The sequence below is a fragment of the Mobula birostris genome, chromosome 29, assembly GCF_030028105.1.
Source record: "Mobula birostris isolate sMobBir1 chromosome 29, sMobBir1.hap1, whole genome shotgun sequence".
NCBI classification, from domain to species: domain Eukaryota; kingdom Metazoa; phylum Chordata; class Chondrichthyes; order Myliobatiformes; family Myliobatidae; genus Mobula; species Mobula birostris.
In genome coordinates, this window is record NC_092398.1 from 11,678,587 (window position 1) to 11,705,794 (window position 27,208).

The 27,208-nt window shown below is 40.9% G+C and overlaps 1 protein-coding gene across 1 annotated transcript; it reads right to left on the minus strand.

The window, feature by feature from the left end:
* Positions 1–220: 220 nt before the first annotated feature.
* Positions 221–24,795, minus strand: smpdl3b (sphingomyelin phosphodiesterase acid like 3B). The gene is made up of 7 exons (XM_072246361.1): positions 24,587–24,795; positions 17,824–17,921; positions 11,657–11,800; positions 5,598–5,767; positions 3,979–4,159; positions 2,063–2,196; positions 221–1,678 (listed from the first exon to the last, which is right to left on the minus strand). Exons 1-7 carry the CDS (start codon positions 24,628–24,630, stop codon positions 1,313–1,315), a joined length of 1,137 nt encoding a protein of 378 aa, XP_072102462.1. The 5' UTR covers positions 24,631–24,795; the 3' UTR covers positions 221–1,312.
* Positions 24,796–27,208: the final 2,413 nt, after the last annotated feature.

Sequence of the window (27,208 nt, forward strand, 5' to 3'; positions counted from 1 at the left end):
AGTGAATGGCAGTGCTGGCTCAAAGGGCTGAATGGCCTACTCCTGCACCTATTGTCTATTGTCTAAATGGATCAGTGGAAGATTAATGTAAGTTATTGGCACAGACTCTGTGGGCCATCAGGTTTGTTGACAGTGTTGTTCAGTCAATGTACAGAGAAACGATAAATACTGACCAAAATATTTTAATACAATATTCATTAAACTTTGTTTCCATATCAACACATTACATATCAGTTTAAAAAACAGATACAATAAAGAGAATCCAGGCAGTGTTGACCATAAAATATTTGGTAACTTTAGCACTTGACAATTACTCCCAGATAATCAGGTTTTTGATCAAATAAATACAACTCTCTGCAATTCACTCATAATTAAAAATCTGAGCCACATCCAAGAGGCTGATATTTGACCACTGAGCCAAAATGGTGAGAATAAATGGTCAAGTTTGGCAATTTGACAAAATCCCTTTGGTAATATCTGTTTTATCTCTCTGAGCCAAGGGTAGCATGGTAGTGGTTAGTGAAACACTATCATAGTATCACTTGTAAGATCAGAGTTCGATTCCTATCATTGCCTTTAAAGAGATTGTACTTTCTCTCTGTGATTGCGTAGGTTTTTTTTCCCACATTCCTAGTGATTTGTTGGCACCGGAATAATGGCAACATTTGCAGGCTGCCCAGCAGAATTCTCACTGATTTGATTTGATGCAAATGATGCACTTAACTGTATGTTTCAACGTACATGTGACAAACAAAGCTAATCTTAATGTTGCCTCACTGGTCATACCCTTGTTTCACCACAATATTCTCAAGAGTCATCCTGGGCACAATGTGTTGGGTTGGCCTCCATTCTTTGTACACTGGGCAAGTATGATGGTGACAAACATGAATAAGTCATTATCAAATTATTCACATCCAACCCAACAAATAATGTTCTGAAATATGAGTTTTAATAGCATTTTGAGAATTTCAATGATGTCACAAAGTTAGTTGTCTTCAGAAGTGCACTCAGGAAGATCATCTTTCGCACTGATTGACCATAACAATAGCTGTTTAATCCCTTCTTCATGGTCAATTTCACAATTATGCAGAAACAATGGTCAAAGAACTGTGTGAATAAGACTCAAATACATATATATTTTGAAATACAGCCATTATCCCTTTAAAGTCATGCATTAATCAATAATCCTCATATCTTAGTACATTTATACCAGGGGTTCAAAACCTTTTTTATGCCATGGACCAATATCGTGAAGCAAGGGGTCCATGGACCCCAGGCTGGGAACCCCTGATTTATAGAGATCTGGTAAATATTAGAACTGAAGAAACAGCAGAGAAAGAAGCAGAAATGAAATGATGGGCCATGTTGCAGTATGAGTGGAAGAAGAGCTCTCCCTTTGCACGCACTCCTCATATTCACCAGAGTCGACTGCTTTAATTGCACAAAGCTGATCTATTCTGCAGTTCCTATCACATTCACTCAAATCATAACTGACAGAATTATATTTATAATATTTCTGTAGGTAATAGTCGTCTTTGTACAGTTTATCCAGAACTGTTTGCATAGACTTAACTGTACCATCCGGAACGCCAAATGCCTCTGTTAGTTTATATTCGCATTGCCATTCTGGAGTCACTGTGTTAGCGTAGCTTAAGTTGAAGTAATATGTCATCATATTCTAAAAGAAAGTCAAAAGTTACTGTGATTACAGTAAGTCTATGTCAATTATTGTAAAAGTAACTAAAATATTAATTCCATATATCATCCCAGTCACTATGAGCTATTCCATTAAAAAATGCCTCCAAACTGCAAAATTAATCACACCTTTTAGGTGTTAATTTACCCTTTTTATCTTGTGGATTCTGAGTTTACTACATACTGAAACTCCAGCCCACTCTATATAGACAAGGAATCAAATCTAGCGCCTGAATGATTTGATGTTGATTTGATATCAGTTGTAAGTGCCAGGGGATCAGCTGGATACATCAAACAAGCATCCGAAATATATTAATACATTTATAACCTCTACAAATTCATTGCTACTAGTATGGATCCCTCTTACCTGAATTTCCAATGTATTTGTGTCATACTGAAATAGCCGTATTCCTGGATTGTTAGCTCCATTCTCTACACCAGGTAGTGTTGTCTTCCATGGAGTAATGCCAGGTGCAATAAACATAACTCCTATGGGGGAATCTGAGAAAAGGTTGAAAGATGTATATTATAGTACAGGTCGACCACCTCAACTCCAACAATCAGTAATCCAATTCCACTGCTGGTTTGGACATAACTTACACCAGCCTAATTTCAAATTACCTGCATCGACGTGCCAACCTGTTGCCACTGTTTCGGTGGCACCATTAGCAGAATCAGCTGTTGGCACTGTCTTTAAAAGAAATAAGATAAGGTGGAAGCTGGGCTCAACAATGGCGTGCCTGTTAAAAAGCATATGCAACTTGCATAACTTTGGCTCTTCCAGAGTTTATGATATAAATAAACAAAAAAAGAACGTTGCTCCAGTTCTTTGCTGACAGTGAATTTAAAAAAAAACAGGTGTGCATAAGGAAAATAATGAAAGACATGAATGATTATTTGTACAATTCAACTCTTTACTTTGGAAGTGGCAATAACCGACCTTCTGATGTATGTAAATAGAGATACCTTTTAAGGTATTTTGCCTGTACTGTACTTCAATAAATTTCACTTGCTTTTCATTTGTTATTTCTTTTTTCTTTATTATCCAACTTGCACTATTTACAGGGTACTTTAAAGGTGGGTTGAGGTGATCATCAAGTGGATTTGAGGGGTTATTTGTTCAATCCTAACCTAGCCACCTGTGATTCGGCAAAACCACTAATCTGGCACTGCACACATCCCAATCATTTCGGGTGTGTGATGGTCAACCTGTACTGCATTCTGTTGGCTTGCAATGAAACTTAAGATATATTATCATACATCTTGATCTTCAAGCATTTTCTGGGAAATGAAAATTCTTGTATCCTGACTCTCACTCATTGCTTCTTTCCTAACAGACCTTTACTAGTTACCTACTCACTAATGCATACTATTCAAATTCCAGATCCTCCTCTTCATGCATATACACACTTCACCCCTCCTACTTGTTTAAAGATTTAGTTCCCCGCATTCCCTATGGTTTTTTGTTCTTTCAGCTGCAGTCTCTTGAATAATCCCTTCCCTACTCTGTCATTAACACAAATTATGTATTTGGACTCAATTTGGTTCAGAATGCTGTTTCTGTTTCTCACTTCTATTGTTTCCATGATTTGTTTTTTTCTCACAGGGGGTTGGTCATTATTTTTGATAATTGCACTCTTTCAGGTTTCTTGCTTGCTTAAGCAAACAAATCTCAAGGTTGTATAATTTATACATTCTTTGATAATACATTTACGTTGAATCTTTGATGTCATTGGTAAGTGGTAGGGGTTCAGCTGGATGCATCAACCATGCATCTTAAATATTTTCCTAAGTTTATAACCTCTATAAATTCATTGTTACTAGTATGGACCCCTCTGTTTCAATGTACATGTGATAAATAAATAAATCTAATCCAATCTAATCTAATCAAATCATAACCTCTTTATCCTCATCTTTTCTCATCACCACACTTACTTCGTTTTACTACTGGTGGCAAAGTTTCAGACTAGGTAGCCTAATAGTTTGGCATAGGGTAGATGGGCCAAAGGCCTATTTCTGTGATGTAGTGCTCTATGATTCTGCTCTATTCTTTGGAATATCCTCCCTGAATATCTTTGAGATTATTCTTTATAAACCTTCTCAGAAATCATTTTTTTCCATCTGGCTCTTTAGTTATCCTAAGTATTACTAATAACTTGATCTCCATTCTTGAATTGTGCCTGAAAAGCAATGAAAATTTAAAGCAGATCAATTAACATATAATTGATTCTGATGCCTGTTTGGAGGGAAATAACAAAAAGGAATAAAAGTTAATTTCACTACCTGAATCACTGTAGAACATCCTGAAGCTGTCAGTATGGTGATGTCCAAAGAACTGACCAGCTATTACACTGTGATACTTCTGAATAATTTTAGTGTATCTTTCATTGAAGTGCTGATGAAACCAGAATACCTTTCTCTTCTTTTCAAAAGAGCCTGGTGGTACATGTCCAATAATGTAAACCTATGAATGCAGAGAATTAACAGATAATATTTAGTTGATCCTGCGTGCATCTCAATTTGATTATTATTTCATGTGCAGTTTAACAGATTGTATTCAATGACACAGAAGGAAGCTATTCAGCTCATGCTGATATCCAAGGGAGAAATCCCATGCATCATGTTGCTGTGTTCCTTACCTCCTTGCAGCTCTAATGCCCGTTACACCGCTGGCGTTTAGAGCAGCAATGAAGGTCCTCTATCTCTGGCAGTGTTCAGGGTTTCCTTCATCGTGTCAGTAGCTTAGTTTTCACTACTGTCAGTCATGCACATCACGGAGAAGACTCAGGAATACCTTCACACTCAAATGTAGAAGGATTCGTCATTGCTGTTTCAGTAACAATTTTGTTTTACCAGTCAGGGTTGTCAGCCCTGAGCTGAACCCCTGAACCTGGAGGACCGGTGGACCACTCCTTGTCTGGCCTCTACCCTCTGACCTGTTTGGCATGGGTGACCCGGCCAAGAGCCAAAGCATAAAGCCCTGACTTCTGCCAACAGTCATTGGCTGTGGTCTTCCTGGAGGATCTCCCTGCATGCTTGCAACATATTCTCTCCCATTCATGCCCATCAACATCACTTTGATTCTTGCTGTCATTAATTTAGAATCTGTATTAGCCAGCATGATGGAATACTCTGCATTGGCCTGGATGAGTGCAGCTTCAACTACACTAAAAAGCACCCAGCAACACCCACGACAAAGCCGCCCATGTAAAGGACACTTCACCCACCACCCTAAACACTTATTTAGTCAATCACCAGTTACAGTGTAGCAAAATACATTGTAGTTTCCAGCCTAGGTTACTTGACAGCATCTTCAAAATCTGCAGCTCCACCACCAAGAAGGATAGAGGCAGCAAGCACGAGAACACCATCATTTGTGGGAGTGCTTCCAAGAATCTTAAGGTTGTATGTAGTGACATGTATATACTCTGATAATAAATTTTACATTGAACTTTGAAGTTGCACACCAATCTGATTTGAAAAACTGTTTCTGTTTCCTCATCTTTGTTAGGTCTAAGTTACAGAACTCCCAACCCAATTGCACTGTGAAAGTACCTTTACCAATACATCAAGAAGTCAGCTCACTGCCAACTGTTCAAGAGCAATTTAGGGATGGACAATAATGCTGGCAATGTTGTAGATTCATCCTTCTGTCCTGACGTGCTGACATATCGAACAATAATGTTCCAGGCTGATTTTCCCTATTCCATCATGAATAATAGCCTCCATAACATTCCTTCAGAAATCCATTGCAAAATGATTAACAATTACCTTATAAATAATGTTAGATTTATTTGCTCATAATTTTTTTTAAATAGGGAAAGAGACCTAAACAGAAGATCCATATTTCTGAATACAGACATTTCTTTTTTGCGTTTGAACTCAGAAAACACAGTACTTACTTTCTCTTTTGTTGTCATTGCCTTTGAAAGTGTTTCTTCAAGCCATTGAAATTGACCAGCAGGGTCACATAGGCCAACATTAAGTTTATTTTTAGTATAATACAAATTTGTGTTTAAGACAATAATACGCTGGTCATTTCGATTCAGCAGCTTCTCAGTGTAGAAAGCTCCTAAAGATAATCAAAAGATCCAGTAAGAAGGGCCATTTACTACTTGAGTTCTCCTCCTTTGTTCATTCTTTCCAATCTTGGATTGGACTTAGTTTTTTTGCTTTTTTTTTTGCAGTTGGCTCTTACCTTCCTAATGAACAAAGAAAAGGCAGCTCTGTGTTCACACAGTAAGTACAAAGGGGATGAAAGCCATTTAATCCTTTTGCTGAGTAGAATGTAACAATGATTGAGCTTCTATCACCAGATAATATATCCAATGAACCATAATCCTAAAGATCTTCAGCACTTTGAATTGGGATTGGTTTATAATTGTCACATGTGCCAAGGTATAGAGAGAAGCTTGTCTTGCATCCTGTTCATACAGATCAATTCATTACACAGTGCATTAAGGGAAAACGAGAAACAGAATTCAGAACACAGTGTAACAGTTACAGAGAAAATGTAGTGCAGGTATACAATATGGTGCAAGATCATGAGGTTGATTGTGAAGTCAAAAGTCTATCTATCACACTAGGTAATCATTCAATAGCCTTTAACAGTGCCATTGAGCCTGGTAGTGCATGCTTTAAGGCCTTTATATCTTATGCCCGATGGGAGAGGGTAGGTAAGAGAATGACTGGGTTGGGCGGGGCCTTTCATTATGTTGGTTGCTTTAATGAGGTACTATAGTGAGAAGTGCAGACAGAGTCAGTGGAGGGGTGGCTGGGTTCTGTGATGCCTTGAGCTGTGTCCACAACTTTCTGCAATCATGGGCCAAGCAGTTGCAATATCAAACCATAATACATCCAGAGATGATGCTTTTTATGGTTCACGATAAAATAAATGAAGGTCAATTTGGATGCGCCAAATTCTTTTAGCCTCTGAGGAAGTAGAGGCATTGGTAAGCTTTCCTGGCCATGATGTTTATGTGGTTGGATGAAGATGGGCTATTGAATTGAATTGACTTTATTTCTTACATCCTTCCCATACATGAGGAGTAAAAATCCTTACGTGATATCTCCATCTAAATATGCAATGTGCAATCATAGTAATTTATAATAAATAGAACAGTCAATGTAATATAGAGTACACTCAAGTCAGCGTGAGGTCATCACTCTGATGGCCTAGTGGAAGAAGCTGTCCCGGTGCCTGTTGGTCCTGGCTTTTATGCGGCAGCATTGCTTCCCAGATGGTAGCAGCTGAAATAGATTGTGGTTGGGATGGCTTGAGTCCCCAGTGATCCTACGGGCCCCTTTTACACAACTGTCCTAGTAAATTTCCTGAATCATGGGAAGCTCACAACTACAGATGCACTGGGCTTTCCGCACCACTCTGCAGAATCCTGTGATTAAGGGAGGTACAATTCCCATAACAGGCAGTGGTGCAGACAGTCAGCAAGCGATTGGTGATGTTCAGCAAGCTCCTAGGAGCTTGAAGCTCTTAAGCCTCTCAACCTTGGTACTGTTGATATAGACAAGAGAATGTGCACTGCCTCCCTTCCTGAAGTCAATGTCCAGCTCTTTTGTTTTGATGACAATGAAAGAAAGGTTGTTATCAAGCTCTGACTCATCATTATTTGAGATATGGCCCACTAAAGTGATATCACCTACTATTTACTCTGTTGATTAGGAAGTCGAGGATCAGAGCATAGGGGAAAGACTCCCACATCTTGGAGCTTGGTGATGACTTTTCTCAGAATTGTAGTATTAAAGACGAAGCTGTAGTCAATAAACAATACTATTCAGATGCCCCATAGAATAGTGCAGGGCCAAGGAGACGACATCTTTTCTGTTACATTTTATGGATATTTTGTTTAAGAGAATCCTTATGATAAAATACAAGTATTCATTAAAAGAGACTTACAACCAGAAAAGCATCTGAAGAAACAAATACTGATGATGTAATAGCTTCCACTCTATAAATTTATGTTAATTTATTATTACTGCACCTATGCTCAGTGGCCACTTTATTAGGCACACATATACATCAGCTCATTAATAATCAGCCAATCATGTGGAAGCAACTCAATGCATGAAAGCATGAAGACAAGGTCAAGAGGTTCAGTTGTTGTTCAGACCAAACATCAGAATGGGACAGAAATGTGATCTAAGTGACTTTGACCATGGAATGATTGTTGGTGCCAGACGGGGTGTTTTGAGTATCTCAGAAACTGCTAATCTCTTGGGATTTTCATATACAACAGTCCTTAGAGTTTTACAGAGAATGGTGAGAAAAACAAAATACATCAAGTGATCGGCAGTTCTCTGGGCAAAAAAGCTTTGTTAACGAGAGAGGTCAAAGGACAATGGTCAGACTGATTCATGCTGACAGGAAGGTGACAGTAACTCAAATAACCACACTTTACAACAGTGGTGTGTAGAAGAGCATCTCTGAATGAACAACATGTCGAACCTTGAAGTGGATGAGCTACTGCAGCAGAAGACCACAAACATATACTCAGTGGCCATTTGCTTAGCTACAGGAAGTACTGATCATGTGCTCTCTTTTCTACTATTGGTCTACTCATCAAATCTATTACTACTATAGAATCAAGAGAATGCCATTTGTCTTCATGGTTGTACTATCATTCTATTAGTCATGACTAATTTATACCTCAATTCATTGCTACATATTCTTTTAAACATCTATTGATCTAACTCTTGAAAATCTACCAAGATAATATAGGTCAACAATTATTACCATCCACTAAAGAGGAACCATTGATCCAAATGATTTTAATTTTAAAATCCAGGCTTGAAATGGTCTAGATTTGATAGTTTAATGGTTCCATTTAATATCAGAGAATGTGTACGGTACAAAACCTGAAATTCTTACTCTTCACAGATGTCCACGAAACAGAAGAAAACCCCAAAGAATGAAAGAAAGATGTTAGAACACCTAAGCCCCCTCCCCGTCCCACACACAAGCAGCAGCAAAGCATCAACCCTTCCCCTTCCTCACTTGTTCCAGCAGGAAGCATCAGCACCCCTCCCCCCCCCCACCTCCACACACCATGCAGGCAATAGCGAAGCCTCAAAACAGATGATGATCTAGGTCTATGAAAATCTACAGTTCATAGCCCAGCACTTTGACATGCCATAGGCTCTCTCTCTCTCTCTCAACGACAAGGGAAAGAGAAGTGTCACCCCTTCCACAGCAAGAGGGGAGACCAACAGCTCGCTGTTTCAATGTTATAGTCTGAGGTGTCATTTATTAGAGCTCAGCAGACTTAAGAACCAGCTGACTCTCCCCCCAAACAGGAGAGAGATAAATAGATAGATAGATAGAGAGAGAGAGAGACACACACACAGAGACAGAGGGAGACAGAACGAGAGGGAGAGAAATAGAGGTAGATATAATGCAGAGGCCTCCGATAGCCACACCCACTGTCTCAATGTTCTGATCTCCTGCGGCGCTTGGAAGGAGAGATGTGGTGTGCTATGTGAAACTGAATAAAGAGGAAAAATAATCCAAGATGTCCCTGAAAGTAAAGCATGGACTTCATGAAAATAAAGTATTCAATACAGTATCTGGATTGTTGAAATTGGCTTCAATGCTCTTGACACAAGAAAGGGAGAAATCAAGAAGAAAGCAGAAAAAATTTGAAGTTATTGATGAGCTCAGTGTTTCATAGCCATTTACTTTTACTAGAAGTCACTCTTAGAGAAATAATTTTATACTCCAGTAGGTCCCAGAGCAGCATAAGCAGCACTTTGCCTTCTTGGCTGATAGATGAGAAATATGCAGAATTAGAAGAACTTCCATGCTGTTCTTCAAAATATTCTCATCTGTCTTTTATATTATTTTATTTTGGTGAACTTTCAACCATGTGACTGGAGGTTGCTCCCACCCTGTCAATAAATGTTTTTCTCAATCAACACAGCTATTAGGTTCCTAAAGAACCCTTATTTAGGCGTATAAGATGGAGGAGGAGAAAATGGCATGACGGCAGCGTGCGCAGCCACTTCGGTGATGAATATCTGTCATCTGTCAAGTAGGGGACAGAGCACAATTCTGATTTGATGGAGACAGACGTGAAAGTACGGAGGAACATCTGGAAAACTTCTGAAATGCCCGCTTCGCTGCCGCTGCTACTGCGTGGTAACCAGAATCTCTGGAGCAGAAGGCCCCGAAATCCTCGGCTTTGCTTGTTTCAGCGGCCGGGGCGAGGTCGAAGGTACTCGGCAGAGGATGGCCCTCAGGAGGCTGTATCGGAGAGGCTAGTCGGAAGCTCGAAGTTTTCTGACGGATGGACTCAGTGTCGGCTGCTTCCAATGCATCGGCAAGTTGACGGTGCCTGGAGGTTTATGGCAGGGAGTTTCTCCCTTTTGCCGCCTGCTATCAGGGACTCGGGAGTCAATCAACTCGGGGGCTTTTGAGACTTTATTTACCGCGCCCATGGTTTCTTCTTCATCAAATTATGGTATTGCTTTGCACTGCTGTACCTATATGTTATAATTATGTGGTTCTGTCAGTGTTAGTCTTTGGTTTGTCCTGTTTTCTGTGATATCACTCCAGAGACACACTGTATCATTTCTTAATGCATGTATGCATTTCTAAATGACAATAAAAGAGGACTGAGTGTTCTCATATTCATATTGGAGGAGAAATAGTAAACCTTTAACTTATGTGGGGCATATCAGTTGCTGTGGAAAGCGAGAGAAGAAATCCACAGTTAGTCAGTCTTCTCCCAGACAGGATGCAGTACATCAAAAGCAAAACAAAAACAAAATCAAATACAGAAGATTTTGTTTTGACACACAAAATCTTACAAGTCTTTTAGGCTGATTGGGCGATCTAGCGCTTTGCTGTCTCTGAGCATGGAGGCCAGGAAACCAGGAGACAAGTTGTGAGCCCATGATCAACTGCATCTCTTGCCGATCTCACTAATTAAAGCGCTGAGGAAAATTGAAATCATCAAGGCAGGTGCGGAGGTTGAGTGAGTGTGCAGTGCCATCTACTAGTCTCTCGCTCGCTACTGCGGGAAGAAGGTGTCTGCATGTGACAATCTCTCTCTCCCTCCTGCTCGTTGCTCCTGAGGGAATATCCTTGCATTCAAACTATCTCTCTTCCTTGATGTTGTCGGAGGATGTTTCCAGAGCATGGACTCTTAATTCCATATGGTGCGTTTGTAGTTTTTCTGGTCGCTCTTGTTTTTGTTGCTAGTTTGGGTGAATTTGAATCGGTGGGGTGGCCAGCAGAAAACGAACACTGAGCTGAAATGAATATGCCTTTTCAAGTTGTGTTTTATACTCCGTGTTTTCGCTCATTTTTTTCTGGTTGCCATTTCCCTGATTTGTTTTTTTTTTGTGTGTGGGGGTTGTTTTATTTTTGAACAAGTTCCATGGTTCCTCTTTGTTTCTTGGCTGTCCATGAGGAAGACAAACCTCAGAGCTGCATACTGCACACATACTTTGATAATAAATGTACTCTGAATCTTTGAATGCGATGGTCATTGCTGCCAGAAGGAAGAGCATGAGGTTTGGTTTTTCCCTCTCTATTTAACTAGTTTGTTTATTTACCATCTCCTTCCCTGTGTTTGAAAGACAGGATCCAAATATTTTTCCTACCCTTCATGGTAGTGAGCAAAATCAACACTAAATTTATAAAACCTTACATTGTAGCAAAGATTTGTTAGGCAACAAATTGCAAACAGGGAGAGATCTATTTACAATACTAACTGCAGCAATGTGTTCATTTCCTAGCACTGCACTCAGCTCTGATATCTGCCATTGCAAAAGAGCTTGCCATGTACATTAAACAACTATATACATATCCTAAGTGTGGTGAAGTAGACAAGGTACTGTAAGATTACGGAAGACCTGAAGGAAAATAGAAATAACAGGACTCAATCATCTGGAAGATAAAAGAACAACCAGTAACTTGAGAAGTGATTTTCTTTGGTCATACCTTTGTTAAACGTGGAGACAGACTGAGAATCCATCCAAGGTCTCCAGAGATCTGCAGTTCTGTTGTAAATCCTGTGGTGGGTATCAGGAAACTGACTCTTTGGGTGAAAGTCATGATTTCCCATTGCAGAGTAGACTTTAGTATCTGTGAACATATTCTCAGTTTACAAACACAAATCTTTAGTGCAAAATTGAAAAATATAGCGGTAGGTAACTTCTTTAGAAAGCAGGTTCAGATTAGAAGGTTAACTGTGTAGTTAATTCAACTGTTGTGACCAAACTGAGTCACTGAAACTGGTTGATATAAATGGTTAACTCTTTACTAGAAGCAGGCATTCTTTTGGAGACCTAGAATTTAATATTTAATATAATATGCTATGTTTAAGTTTGCTGACAACACCACCATCTTTGCCGAATCAAAGGTGGTGATGAATTAGCATATAGGAGGGAGATTGAAAATCCGGCTGAGTGGTGGCACAATAACCTCTCACTCAACATCAGCAAGACCAAGGAGATGATTATTGACTTCTAGAGGAGCAAAACAGGAGGTCCATGAGCCAGTCCTCATTGGGGGATCAGAGGTGGAGAGGGTCAGCAACCTTAAATTTCTTAGTGTTATCATTTCAGAAGCTCTGTCCTGGATCCAACATGTAAGTGCCTCTAATTTCTTAGAAATTTGTGAAGATTAGGCATGCCATCTAAAACTTTGGCAAACTGCTATACATGTGTGGTAGAGAGTATGTAGAATGTCTGAGAGATGGCTTTTTAGAACAGCTTGTTGTTGAGCCCACTAGGGGATCGGCTGTACTGGATTGGGTATTGTGTAATGAACCGGAGGTGATTGGAGAGATTGAGGTGAAGGAACCCTTAGGAGGCAGTGATCATAACATGATTGAGTTCACTGTGAAATTAGAAAAAGAGAAGCCGAAATCTGATGTGTCGGTGTTTCAGTGGAGTAAAGGAAACTACAGTGGCATGAGAGAGGAACTGGCCAAAGTTGACTGGAAAGAGACACTGGCGGGAAAGACGGCACAGCAGCAGTGGCTGGAGTTTATGCGAGAAATGAAGAATGTGCAAGACAGGTATATTCCAAAAAAGAAGAAATTTTCGAGTGGAAAAAGGATGCAACGGTGGTTGACAAGAGAAGTCAAAGCCAAAGTTAAAGCTAAGGAGAGGGCATACAAGGAAGCAAAAATTAGTGGGAAGACAGAGGATTGGGAAGTCTTTAAAACCTTACAAAAGGAAACCAAGAAGGTCATTAAGAGAGAAAAGATTAACTATGAAAGGAAACTAGCAAATAATATCGAAGAGGATACTAAAAGCTTTTTCAAGTATATAAAGAGTGAAAGACAGGTGAGAGTAGATATAGGACCGATAGAAAATGATACTGGAAAAATTGTAATGGGAGATGAGGAGATGGCAGAGGAACTGAACAAGTATTTTGCATCAGTCTTCACTGAGGAAGACAGCAGGATACCGGACACTCAAGGGTGGCAGGGAAGAGAAGTGAGCGCAGTCACAATTACGACAGAGAAAGTACTCAGGAAGCTGAATAGGCTAAAGGTTGATAAATCTCCTGGACCAGATGGAATGCACCCTCGTGTTCTGAAGGAAGTAGCTGTGGAGATTGCGGAGGCATTAGCAATGATCTTTCAGAAGTCGATAGATTCTGGCATGGTTCCGGAGGACTGGAAGATTGCAAATGTCACTCTGCTATGTAAGAAGGGGGCAAGGAAGCAAAAAGGAAATTATAGACCAGTTAGCTTGACGTCGGTGGTTGGGAAGTTGTTGGAGTCGATTGTCAAGGATGAGGTTACAGAGTACCTGGAGGCATATGACAAGATGGGCAGAACTCGGCATGGATTCCTTAAAGGAAAATCCTGCCTGACAAACCTATTACAATTTTTTGAGGAAATTACCAGTAGGCTAGACAAGGGAGATGCCGTGGATGTTGTATATTTGGATTTTCAGAAGGCCTTTGACAAGGTACCACACATGAGGCTGCTTAACAAGATAAGAGCCCATGGAATTACAGGAAAGTTACATACGTGGATAGAGCGTTGGCTGATTGGCAGGAAACAGAGAGTGGGAATAAAGGGATCCTATTCTGGTTGGCTGCCGGTTACCAGTGGTGTTCCACAGGGATCAATGCTGGGGCCGCTTCTTTTTACATTGTACATCAATGATTTGGATTATGGAATAGATGGCTTTGTGGCTAAGTTTGCTGACGATACGAAGATAGGTGGAGGGGCCAGTAGTGCTGAGGAAACGGAGAGTCTGCAGAGACTTGGATAGATTGGAAGAATGGGCAGAGAAGTGGCAAATGAAGTACAATGTTGGAAAGTGTATGGTTATGCACTTTGGCAGAAAAAATAAACAGGCAGACTATTATTTAAATAGGGAAAGAATTCAAAGTTCTGAGATGCAACGGGACTTGGGAGTCCTCGTACAGGATTCCCTTAAAGTTAACCTCCAGGTTGAGTCAGTAGTGAAGAAGGCGAATGCAATGTTGGCATTCATTTCTAGAGGAATAGAGTATAGGAGCAGGGATGTGATGTTGAGGCTCTATAAGGCGCTGGTGAGACCTCACTTGGAGTACTGTGGGCAGTTTTGGTCTCCTTATTTAAGAAAGGATGTGCTGACGTTGGAGAAGGTACAGAGAAGATTCACTAGAATGATTCCGGGAATGAGAGGGTTAACATATGAGGAACGTTTGTCTGCTCTTGGACTGTATTCCTTGGAGTTTAGAAGAATGAGGGGAGACCTCATAGAAACATTTCGAATGTTAAAAGGCATGGACAGAGTGGATGTGGCAAAGTTGTTTCCCATGATGGGGGAGTCTAGTACGAGAGGGTATGATTTCAGGATTGAAGGGCGCCCTTTCAGAACAGAAATACGAAAAAATTTTTTTAGTCAGAGGGTGGTGAATCTATGGAATTGTTGCCACGGGCAGCAGTGGAGGCCAAGTCATTGGGTGTCTTTAAGGCAGAGATTGATAGGTATCTGAGTAGCCAGGGCATCAAAGGTTATGGTGAGAAGGCGGGGCAGTGGGACTAAATAGGATAAAATGGATCAGCTCATGATAAAATGGCAGAGCAGACTCGATGGGCCGAATGGCCTACTTCTGCTCCTTTGTCTTATGGTCTTATGGTCTTATGTTGATTGGTTGCATCACAGCTAGGTATGAAAGCACCAAAGTCCTTGTACAGAAATGCCTGCAAAACGTAGTGGACATGGCTCAATCAATCAAGGGTAAAGCCCTTCCCACCATTGAGCACATCTACACAAAGTGCAGTTGCAGGAAGGCAGCATCCATCATCAAGGATCCCCCGTCATCCACACCATGCTTTCTTCTCACTGCTGCCATCAGGAAGAAGGTCCAAGAGCCTCAGGACCCACACCATCAGGTCCAGTAACAGCCTCAACCATCAGAGGGGATAACTTCACTCAACTTCATTCACCCCATCACTGAACTGTTCCCATAACCCATGGACTCACTTTCAAGAAATCTATTTATTTATTATTATTCTTTCTTTTTGTATTTGCACAGTTTTTTTACACAGTGGCTGTTGTCCTCCCTGTTGGATGTGATCTTTCACTGATTTGGTTGTGTTTCGTGTATTTACTGTGAATGCCTGCAAGAAAACGAACCTCAGGGTTGTATATGGTGACATATTTGTACTTCAATATTCAATTTACTCTGAAATTTGAGTTTGACAATGCTTCCATGGAGCTATGCATTACAATAGGAGACATTTCTGAATACTGGACCGGGACAAAGTAATTCATAAGGATGGTCTAAAATCTTCAGAGGATAAAGAACACAGACACTAAAATTAATGACTCTGAGCATACAAATATCCCAATTATTAATGAAGCAAAGAGACCTGTGACCATATTTGATGTGCTAAATGACAATATCAGTCTGGTCTGCAAACTTCCTTGAATATAGACACAATGGTTTAAAATAACTTAGCCAGTGTTGATTGGTTTAATGTAGGCAACAATGGATAAGTAATTTAAAAAGCTGCAAAAAAGACTAAGTTCTAATTGCATAATCAATAGCATTATGAATGTTTGATCCCAGTTATCCCTAAAGGGTAATCTTTAGAAATTAATATGATCATTGGGATAAGCTGGAAGAATCCTAGCTTTTTATATCATGATCACATTGAACTGATGGTCAATTAAGAAAACTTGGGAGAAAGAGAGGAAAACGCTCTTTAGATTACCCATATAACCTGGTGCAGAGAATTGTAAGATTTTTATACTGTTCTGTAATGTGTTATCTGAAAAGGAAGTAGAAACAGATTGAAAATAATTTTCAAAAGAGAATTGGAGAAACACTTGGAGAGAAAATTTTGATGTCCAAAGGAAGAATTAATTGAATAAATCTATGCTATAAAGTTCAATGATAAAATGTGGACTTTCAACTCTTAAATTGTTTAAATAATTTATCATCTGTTGATAAGTATATAATCAGTCTCTCTATCACTTTCTCTCTAAAATATGTTAGATGGAGTAATAAAACAACAAACAGATCTATTAAAGAGGTGGAGCATTTGTTCCAGTGCACTTACTGCCAGGCAAACAATCCATTCAAGCCAATTTAGTACCAGCAATGCAAATCAAATATATGAAGAACAAATGGTCATTTGGTACAATTTTTAAAGAAGACACCCCAATATTAGAGTAACACACACGAGATGCTGGAGGAATTCAACAGGTCAGGCAACATCTATGAAAAGGAATAAACAGTTGACGTTTCACGCTGAAACCCTTTGTCAGGATTTGAAAGGAAGAGGGCAGTAGGGGAAGGGAAGGAGAACAAACTGATAGTTGATAGGTGAAACCAGGTGAGGGAAAGGTGGCTGGAATGAAGTGAGAAGCTGGAAGGTGACAGGTGGGAGAAGTAAAGGGCTGAAGAAGAAGGAATATGATAGGAGAGAATGAAAGAAAGAGGAGAAGGGGGGGCACTGGAGGAAGGTGTTGGGCAGGTGAGCAGAAAAGAATTGATGAGAGGAAAACCCAGAATGGGGTAAGGGGGAGGGTGGAGAAATTACCAGGTCAGAGAAATTGATGTTCATGCCATTAGGTTGGAGGCTACACAGATAAAACATGAGGTGTTGATCCTCCAACCCCAATACTGGATATTTGTATTACATAAATACACTGTATGGATATAGGATAGCAATGGAGATAGGAGAAAACCTGCAGAATCTTATTCTACACTTTGAGTATAGTATAAACACTGTGTGAAATTTTCTTTGCCCATTGTCTCAAAGTATGTTCAAAAACTATGTCAAAGAAGTACAAACAGTAAGTATGCACTCATGGTGGAGATGAAATGACATAATAGTGCAATAGACAACTACTCCAAGTCTGTGTATTCATTCTAGGGCCCGGTAAGCATGAGTATATTTCTGTGGTGCTTGTTTCTGGAGAATATATGGCTTCATTATGAATTATGTAGATGAATTCATTATTGGCTATTGTCATGCTGCCATTAAGAATGACTATCTAAACTAGTTAGTAATGTGCAGAACATAGAGTATCTGAGCAGGTATTTGGGGCTGTAAGTTATTTCACAGGAACCTCCAACAAACTAGCAAATGATCTCTTTGTGATTATTTTCAGTTTTCAATCTCTATTATAGAAAACTTCATTTAGTTGTGATCCTGAACCAACACCAGATATTAATTATGGTTTGCTTATAAAACTGTAAAAATCAAAAAACAAAACGTTTACGTGCCCAAGTCAAGTAATAGTAAATGTATCAATCTCCCTGTTTTCAGGTTTTGTCTATTACAGTGCAATTCTCCATCCAACTTTAGTTTACCAATAGTTTTCTTTCACAAAAACAGTGTTTTCTTTAGAATATTGTGTTCAAGAAATGCACAGTTTGTACTAGAAGAAATTTTAAAAATCATTATGGTGAGGTGAACTAAGTACATTCGACAATGGAAGTGCCAGTTGTTCTGTTCAATGGTACCATTCATTCCAAGCTGGCTATGTGTAGACACCACCATGGTTTAGACCTGGGGTTCCCAACCTTTTTTATGCCATGGACCAATACCATTAAGAAAGGAGTCCATGGACCCCAGGTTGGAAACCCCTGGGCTAGACAGTTACACTTAACATTCACTTAATGGTTTAGGGTTGACATACCTGGAAACACCTCTCGTATAAGATGGGTCAAATTGCCAATTATACTCAGCACTGCATCCTCGCCAAGCTTTTCATCAGCAACATGTGGGGTGTCATCACTGAATGTTTCAATAAGAATAACATAATTAATTATTATAAATAGCAGACCCACTTTCCTTGTGCACCCTATAACCTTAAGATTACAACTATGTTAGTTTAATATCCCGTAAAGTGGTTTAGCCATGTTAGTGATTATGACTTAAGCCTGAAAAAGGAAGTAGCAGAAATCTACCACAATGGCAGACACTCTGCATCATATTCTGTTAAAATTATTAGGAATGGTTCAATGTAAAATACCTTGGACAGAACCTAAAAGCAGAGAGGTCATGTTAAGCATATATCGATCCAATTCAAAACAAGTCTGGAGTACTGGAGTTCTCCATACTTACAAAGGGATGGTGAAGCACTGGAAAAAAATGCAATAAAGATTCACAGAGCTAATACCAGAAGTGAGAAAAAACATGACTGAAGTTACCTGATGGAGGTAATTAAAATTATGAAGAAATTAATAAGGTAAAGAAATTGTATAGAAGCTAATCACAAACAAGACAAAATCTTCAGATTGCTTGAATTTCCAGCATCTGCAGAATTCCTGTTGTTTGCGTTTAAAATCTTCAGATGTTGGAAATCAAGGTAACACACACAAAATGCTGGAGGAATCCAGCAGGCCCCGTCAGCATCTATGGAAAAGAGTAGTCAACGTTTTGGCCGAGACCCTTCATCAACACTGAAAAAAAAGAGTTCAGAAGTCTGAGTGAGATGGTGGGGAGAGGGGAGGAAGAAGTGTAGGTGATAGGTGAAACCAGGAGACGGGAAGGGGTGAAGTCAGGGGCATATCTACGGAAAATAGTGCCTATGGCAAGCACTGAAATTGCGCCCCTGTCCAAACATCTGACACTCACCTTTTAGATAACTTTACCATAATATCAGCTCAAAACTACAAGTCAAGCTCATTAATCTTTTAATTAACAAATTATGGCACTACATGAAAATTATAACTGCACCTTCCTTACTTTCACTGATGCAAATTGGTCTATGATGTGATCAAAGTCAGTTTTTTCAGTTTCTTCTCTTTCTACACTCAGAACAAGATCATAGGCTCTCAAATATGAAAGTATTAGTTTGAACTTGCTGAATGATCTCTCACAGCTGGCAATGGAAACTGCGAAGGTTTATCTGAATTGCAATGCGAAGATTGGGGAAGACGCTCTCATCTCCATACTGAACAATAAATTCAAGAAGCTCTTCAGATCTTGATATTTTCATGTTGACCCACCTTGATAGCAACATTCTGCAATCCAAAATTTCTTCATATAGCTGCTGTCCATCAACATCAGAGCTGTACAATTCGCCCAAATTTTCACACTTCTTCTTTAGGTCGTTACTATCGGTGCCGTAACACAGCCCCTCGACATCCAGAAGGAACCCAAACTTGGCATCAGTGTTGTGCAAACAAGCGAACCTTTCGTCCATTTCTCTGTGAAGACGGTCGAGTGTTCCCTTCATGACTGTTTCCATTTCCTCCTTAGTTGTTATCCCAGCATCTCTCGAGTTCTCGTCAGCCATTCGTTTCTTTCGTCTCTGACATCTTTCAACTTCAATATTCCATTCTTGACAGAGACCAACTCCTTCTTCGAGTGACTCACTGACCAACACTTCTCTTTCATCATAAAAATGATCTTGGAGGGCTTTCAAATCCAGGGCAGCATCGTGGAAGTTCATGCTAGGATCCTGCAGCTTCTTTTGAATATGGTCAATGCGAATGAGTACTTTGTTCCAAAATCCTAGCAAAACCAGAAAATCGTAACTCAACATGCCTTGTGTCACTTCTTGTTTCACTGGTCTCGTTTTCATTGTCTATCATGTCCTGGAGAACTTGAAGTATCTCCTCAAGGTACTTGTTGACGGGCTTCACTGCTTCTCTCCTTGCACTCCACCTGGTTTTGGACTCCGACTTAACAACCACAGGCATGGCGTTTTGGGTTTTTCCCAGTGCTGTGTTGAACGAGAGAAAAACATGTAGAGAGCTTCAATGGTTCCAAAAAATGTGACCATCATTGTATCCTGCTTGACTGCATGTACACCCACCAAGTTGAGTGAGTGATTGTCGCAATTCACAAACACTGCCAGGTTGTTTTTCTCACTTATTCTTTGATGAACACCACTTCTGTGTCCAGCCATCACAGCAGCGTTGTCATAGCACTGTGACCAACAATCTTGTGGCTCGATATCTTCCCTCTCTAGCTGTTTCAAGATGTCTTCAACCAAGCTCTCAGCATCCTTCTGGCTTATCTCGATAAAACCAAGAAAGGACTCTCTAACACGGACTGCTTTCCTTGCAAAATCAACTTCCACATACCTCACTACTTCTGACATCTGCTCAGTGTGCCTGATCAGGAGTCGAGTTGAACATGAGACCATAGTACTTGGCTTTATGAATGCTTCTCAGTAAACTCTGGCGAACAGTGGATGCCATCATGTGGATGAATTCATTCTGGACACTTGGTGAAAGTTAAGACGTGGATCCAGGGTGACTTTCCAAATGAGTGAGGTGTTTTTTTATGACAGGGTCAAAGATGGCCAGTAGCTTCAGTAAGCCAAGGAAATTTCCCACATCGTCTAGCTGAAGTGACTCCCTGTGTCCTCGCAAAGCCAGGTTCTGAGTCGCAAGGAATTTTATACAGTGAAGGATTCTCGTCAAGATATCGCGCCACTTCTGCTTTTCCTTCTCAAACTGTGACTGAAATACCACGTCAATAACTCCTCTGTTTCCAGCTAAATTTCTTTCCATTTCTTTCCACTGTGTGAAGCTTTCCCGATGATTCTTGGCATTTTCATGAACACTAATCCTTTCAGGTGCTTTCCACTGGTTGAATCCACTTTCCTGCTCCAATGAGGGTTGATGGTCTGACTGGGAATAGAGAAGACAACAGATACAAAATGCAGACTTTTTAGAAGGGGAATAGACCAGCCATGAGCGAGTCACTTCCTCACCATGACCATTTCCCAATTTCCTCTTGAACCAAGTTTTGTTCATTGAGCGGTTATTTGTTGGTAGGAAAGGCCCCTCTGCTCTGGAAATACTTCGAATCTAGCTTTATTATTTCTGTTCTCAACGCATCAGGCAGAATTGCTTTTCCAGTATCCTTGTCGAACTTCAGAAGTCCAATGTCATGCTGTTTAATCACTTCTGGTATGACAGTTCAAGGCTCTTTGACATCAACCAGTTCATTAGGTTCAGTGTTGTCAGGTTTAATCCCGTCAGGTAAAATCTCATCAATAAATTCAACATCACCACCACCACCATCGTCTTCCCCTCCTGTCATGTTCACGTTCTCTGTGGCTGCCTCACTCTTAATCTCGTTATACTTGTTTATCTGACCTGATTTCCTCCTCGGCTTGTGACGCATTTGTACATGATCCACCTTCGGATTCTAACAAACTTGTAGCAGGTGCAGGTGACTCCATGGAACGTGTCGAACTAATTGTTTCAGGCTTTTCAAAGAAGGGCATGAAGAACTTGCTCGACTTCTTGGCTTCCTCCACCTCCAACTTTCGTCTCTTCCGTCCTTCAGCTCCACTTTCCTTCTTCTTCATGAAGAAACGTTTCATGGTCTTCTTACACAATGCTCTGAAACAAGGCCATCCTAGTGCTTCTTACCCATGATAATCAATGACATATCATACATCTAAAGAAAATTCGTTCTTCACTATCCGAGGATGGCATGTCTGACTTTAATAGAATTTGTCAGTGGCGTCCCCCTTCAAGTGGCACCCAGGGCATGTGCCATACCTGCAATACCTTAGATACGCCACTGTGTGAAGTAAAGGGGAGAAGTCGATTGTGAAAGAGATAAAGGGCTGGAGAAGGGGGAATCTGATAGGAGAGGATAGAACACCATGGAAGTAAGGAAAGGAGGAAGAGCACCAGAGGTAGGGGGCAGTTACAGAAAGCTAAAGAAATTGAAGTTCATGCCATCAGGTTGGAAGCTACCCAGACGTAATATAAGCTGTTGCTCATCCAACCTGAGTGTGGCCTCATCGCAGCAGTAGAGGAGGCCATGGAATAACATGTCAGAATGCGAATAGGAGATAAAATTGAAATGGGTGGCCACTGGGAGATCTCGCTTTTTCTGGGGGACAGTGGATGCTCAGCAAAGTGGTCTCCCAATCTACTCTTTGTACATGGGGTCTCACCTATGTACAGGAGGCCACACCGGGAGCACCAGATGTAGTAGATGACCCCCCCCCACAGATATCTGCATACTTTGACTCATTCTTATCCCCCTCTTCCCCTGATTTAGTCCCTTCTTACTTACATCCATGAAATTTCACACACTCTTCACCTTTTCAATGACTTCAAATTCATTGGCCCTGGTCATCTCATTTTCACTATAGATATCTAGTCTCCATACACCTCCATCTCTTATCAGGAAGGTCTCAAAGCCCTCCATTTTTTTCTGGACACCAGACCTAACCAGTTCCCCTTCACCACCACTCTCCTCCATCTGGCAGAACTGGTCTTCACTCTTAATAATCTCTCCTTTGGCTCCTCCCACTTCATTTAAACAAAGGGTGTAGCCATGGGCACTCACATGGAACCCAGCTATGCCTACCTTTTTTTTTGGCTACATGGAACAGTCTATGATCCAAGCCTATACCGGTATCACTCCCCAACTTTTCTACACTACGTCGACAACTGCATTGGTGCTGCTTCCTGCACCCATGCTGAGCTCATCGACTTCATGAACTTTGCCTCCAATTTCCACCCTGCCCTCAAATTTACCTGGACCATTTCTAACACCTCTCTCCCTTTTCTCAGTTTCTCTGTCTTTATCTCTGGAGACAGTTTATACACTGACATCTTTTTTCAAAACCCACTGATTCTCACAGCTACCTGGACTATACCTCTTCCCACCCTGTCACTTGTAAAAATGCCATCCCCTTATTTCAATTCCTTTGTCTCTACCACATCTGCTCTCAGGATGAGGCTTTTCATTCCAAACCTACTGAGGTGTCCTCCTTCTTCAAAGAAAGCATCTTTCCTTCCTTCATCATCAACACTGCTCTTACCCACATCTTTTCCATTTCACCTAAGTCTGCCCTCATCTCACCCACCACCACCCCACCAGAGTTAGGGTTCCTCTTATCCTAACCTACCACCCCACCAACCTCTGCATCCAGCACATAATTCTCTGTAACATCTTCACGGGATCCCACCACCAAACACATCTTTTCCTCCCCCCCCCCCGGCACTTTCTGCAGGGATCACTCCTTATGCGAGTCCCTTGTCCATTCATCCCTCCTGGTACCTATCCTTACAGGTGGAACAAGTACCATAGCTCCCCCTACACCTCCTCCCTCACTACCATCCAGGGCCCAAACAGACCTTTCAGGTGAGACAATACTTTACCTGCGAGTCTGTTGAGGTCAAATACTATATCCGGTGCTCCTGGTGTGGCCTCTCGTATATCAGTGAGATCTGACGTAGATTGGGAGACTGCTTCACCGAGCATCTACGCTCTGCCTATCAGAAAAAGTGGGATCTCCCAGTGGTCATCCACTTCAATTCTACTTCCCATTCCGACATGTCAGTCCACTGCTGCGATGAGGCCACACTCAGGTGGGAGGAGCAACACCTTAAATTCCATCTGGGTAGCCTCCACCTTAATGGCATCAACATCGATTTTTCGGACTTCCAGTAATTGCACCCCCTCCTCTACATTCCCCATTCCCATTTTCCTCTCTCACCGTATCTCCTTCCCTGCCCATCACCTCCCTCTGGTGCTCCTCCCCTTTCCCTTTCTTCCATGGCCTTCTATCCTCTCCTATCAGATTCCCACTTCTCGAGCCCTTTATCTCCTTCACCAATCAACTTCCCAGCTCTTTGCTTCACCTCTTCCCCTCCTCTGGTTTCACCTAACATCTACCACCTTGTATTTCTTCTTCCCCCACCTTCTCATCCTTTATTTCCAGTTCTGATGAAGGATCTCGGCCTGAAACGTTGACCCTTTTCCATAGACGCTGTCTGACCTGCTGAGTTCCTCTAGCATACTTAGTTGGCTTCATTGAATGGTTGCATCAACTGAATGCCCAACACAAAACTAATGCCAAATTTCAGCTAGTTGACAAAGAAAGAAACTCAAGGATCTGCTCAGAGCTTCCTTGGAAAAATCACTTGTCCATGACTCTCCAAAGTGGAGATGGAGTATTCAAGATGATATTGAGAACTTTATGTTCACGCTTTGGGAACATACAGAAACCCTGAATAAGTGACAGAAAGATTATGCTACTTCATAAACTACCCACTTGCCTGTCCCAACTGGGGGTAAATCCTGCCATTTCCACATTAGCCTCATTGGTCATCTTACAACCCACAGAATTCTAGTGGAAGCAAGTCATCCTTATTATCAAAGGACTGCTCTATGTTATCACACTCCAAATATATAAATACAAGTCTAGCAGATGTTGGAAATCATTAGTTAGATGATGATTAAAGCTTATCAACATGAACTTCCTCTCTCCATGGTTGCTGCCTGATCTGCTGAGTATTTTCAACATTTTTGGTTCCTATTTCAATATTTAATGTTTACAGCCCACTATCACACATTAGCACCACCCCCTTAATTATAGTAACTGTTGGTAATCATTAGGCAATCTCAGTTGTATTGATTTTGTAATCTAGCTGTTAAATTCTGCTTTCTGCAGATAGTTAAATACTTACCCTGTCCAAAGAATGAAATCTGGTCGAGGATGAAGCTCTCTCATGGTATAAATGGACAGATTGATAAGGTCCCAGTTGGAATCACAGAAGTAGCTGCCCCACTTCCCTGGGTTTGGTACAGGTTTAGAAGATGAAGGGCAAACAGCATTTGGGTTATCTGTAACACTATAATCTGGATCCCAATGAAGATCTGTGATATGCCAGAAGTAACCTGAAATAAATATGTAGATTGGATGAATGTTTGCCTCTCACTTCCTCAGACGCAGTAATTCAATACAATCAACACACATAAAAGTTGCTGGTGGATGCAGCAGGCCAGGCAGCATCTCTAGGAAGAGGTACAGGTGCTGCTTGGCCTGCTGCGTTCACCAGCAACTTTTATGTGTGTTGCTTGAAATTCCAAAATCTGCAGATTTCCTCGTGTTTGGGACTTTTAATACAATAATGGGTTTGCAAATGGGGTGATTTCAATCTTTGATATCTATTAATATATTTTTATATTTAATGCAAGAAGCTTGGCAGGCAAAGCAGATGAACTCAGGATATGGATTTATACATGGAACTAGGGTATTTTAGCCTTGATCTAAATGTAGCTGAGGGAAGGACCAACAACTCAAATGTACAGAATTCCAGAGTATAGGTGCTACATAAATGGTATTGGTGGAAGTATGTGAGGAGGGTTAATTTCATTTTTGATTAGGAAGAACATCGAAGTAGTAGTTAGAGATGATATTATTGGGGATCATCCAATGAGGCTATAAGGGAGGGACTTAGAAATAAAAAGGGGACGATCACTTTGACAGGTTTGTATTATGAGCCCCCCCAACAGTCAGCAGGAATTAGACTTGAGGAACATATCTGTTGGGAGATCAGAGATTGCTGTAAGAATAATAGGGTTGCATTAGAAGGTGATTTCAAATTGACTGGGACTGTGCAGAAGGCCTTGATAGGTGGAATTTGTTTAATCTCTTATATTCCTCAAGTATATCTCTTGAAGATGTTACGTACCCCGTAACTGGGTTGCCAAACCAGCAGAAATGGATCACTCAGTTGGAGTCTGGATTACTAGAACTAAGAAAGTTTTATTAAAGAAACAAGCAACACAGTACTCTAATCAAAAGGATAATAAATGCAACAGTTCAGCAGTGATAAACACACATGTACACAGAATTAGGATAACAGGATCAATCAAAGTCTATCATCGTCTAGGGGTAAATGACCAGTTTCAAAGTGACGCAAAGTTCAGTTCAATTGAGTTCAGCTCAGTTCACCGGAATCACTGCCGTGGGAGATGGACAGTGGGGGGAAGGAGAGAGAAAGGAAAAACGAATGAATATTCAAACGGCTTCCACACAGACATTCGATATTCTTCGCAGTCGGCTTTCGGGCGAGCCCTTTGTGATGTCTTCTGAGGTTACCGACCGTGACCCCTCCGTTTCCAGATACGATCATTTCTCTGTGGTGAATCTGGCACCCAGGCAAGGGCGGACACACACCAGGTTCCCGCTGATCGTGCCTTTCCACCCTGTGCGTCTATGGCTTGGTCCCGTGACCAGCCCTCCAAAACTTCCCACCGACTTGTGGGAGACACACCGCTTCCAGGGTCTCATTACCTCGGGGTGTCGTGTGTGTCTTGCCTTAGCGAACCTGTCCCTTTTTATCCCCCTGCTGGGGTATCGCCTGTCCATCACTTCAAACAGTTCAGGGTTCAAAGGGGGAGCCGATCTTGACAGCTCTCCTTCCGTTAAACTCTCCCGTCCCTTCATTAACATCTCCAAATGCTGCTCCATTGTTTTCCTTATCTCTCTTTCTCCTGAAGACAGGTGGCAGACCAACCGCTGATCCCACTGATGCCAGCACAGGACAGATAACATCTTAATCTATGTGTATTCTCGTCACAAAGAGTATAAGGGATGTAGGAGTACAGTTAAGAGTAAAATCAGGAGGGCAAAATGGGGATGAGATAGCTTTTGGCAGATAAGGGGATTATAGAAGTATATTGAGAGCAGAAGGGTAACTAAAGAAAGAATAAACCCCCTTAATGATCAATGTAGTTATATGTGGAGATATCAAAGTCTTAAATGAGTTTTCTTCATCTGTATTTTCACCATGGAGAGGGTCATGGAGGCCAAAGAATTAAGGAAAATAAATAGTAATGTATTAGAAGATGGTACAAAAGAAAAGGTGCTATAGATCTTAAAGAGCAAAAAGATGGATAATTCCACCTGACTTGATCAAGTGTTTCCAAGGACATCGTGGAAAGTTAGTGAAGAAATTACAGGGGCCTTGCAGAGATACTTGCATCATTTTTAGCCATGGGTGAAGTACTGGAAGACAGGAGCATGGCTAATGTTCTTCATTTACTTAAGAAGAGCTGCAAGGACAAGTTAGGGAACTATAGGTTGGTGAGTGGTGGGAAAGTTACTTCAGAGGATTTGAGGGACAGGATCTACAAGATTTGAAAAGGCAAGTACTGAAAAGGGATAGTCAGCATCGATTGCTGTGTGGGAAATTGTGTCTCACAAATTTGATTGAGTTTTTTGATGAGTTAACAAAGAAGACTGATGTTGGCAGGGTGGTAGATGTTGTCTACATGGACTTTAGCAAGGACATTTACAAGGT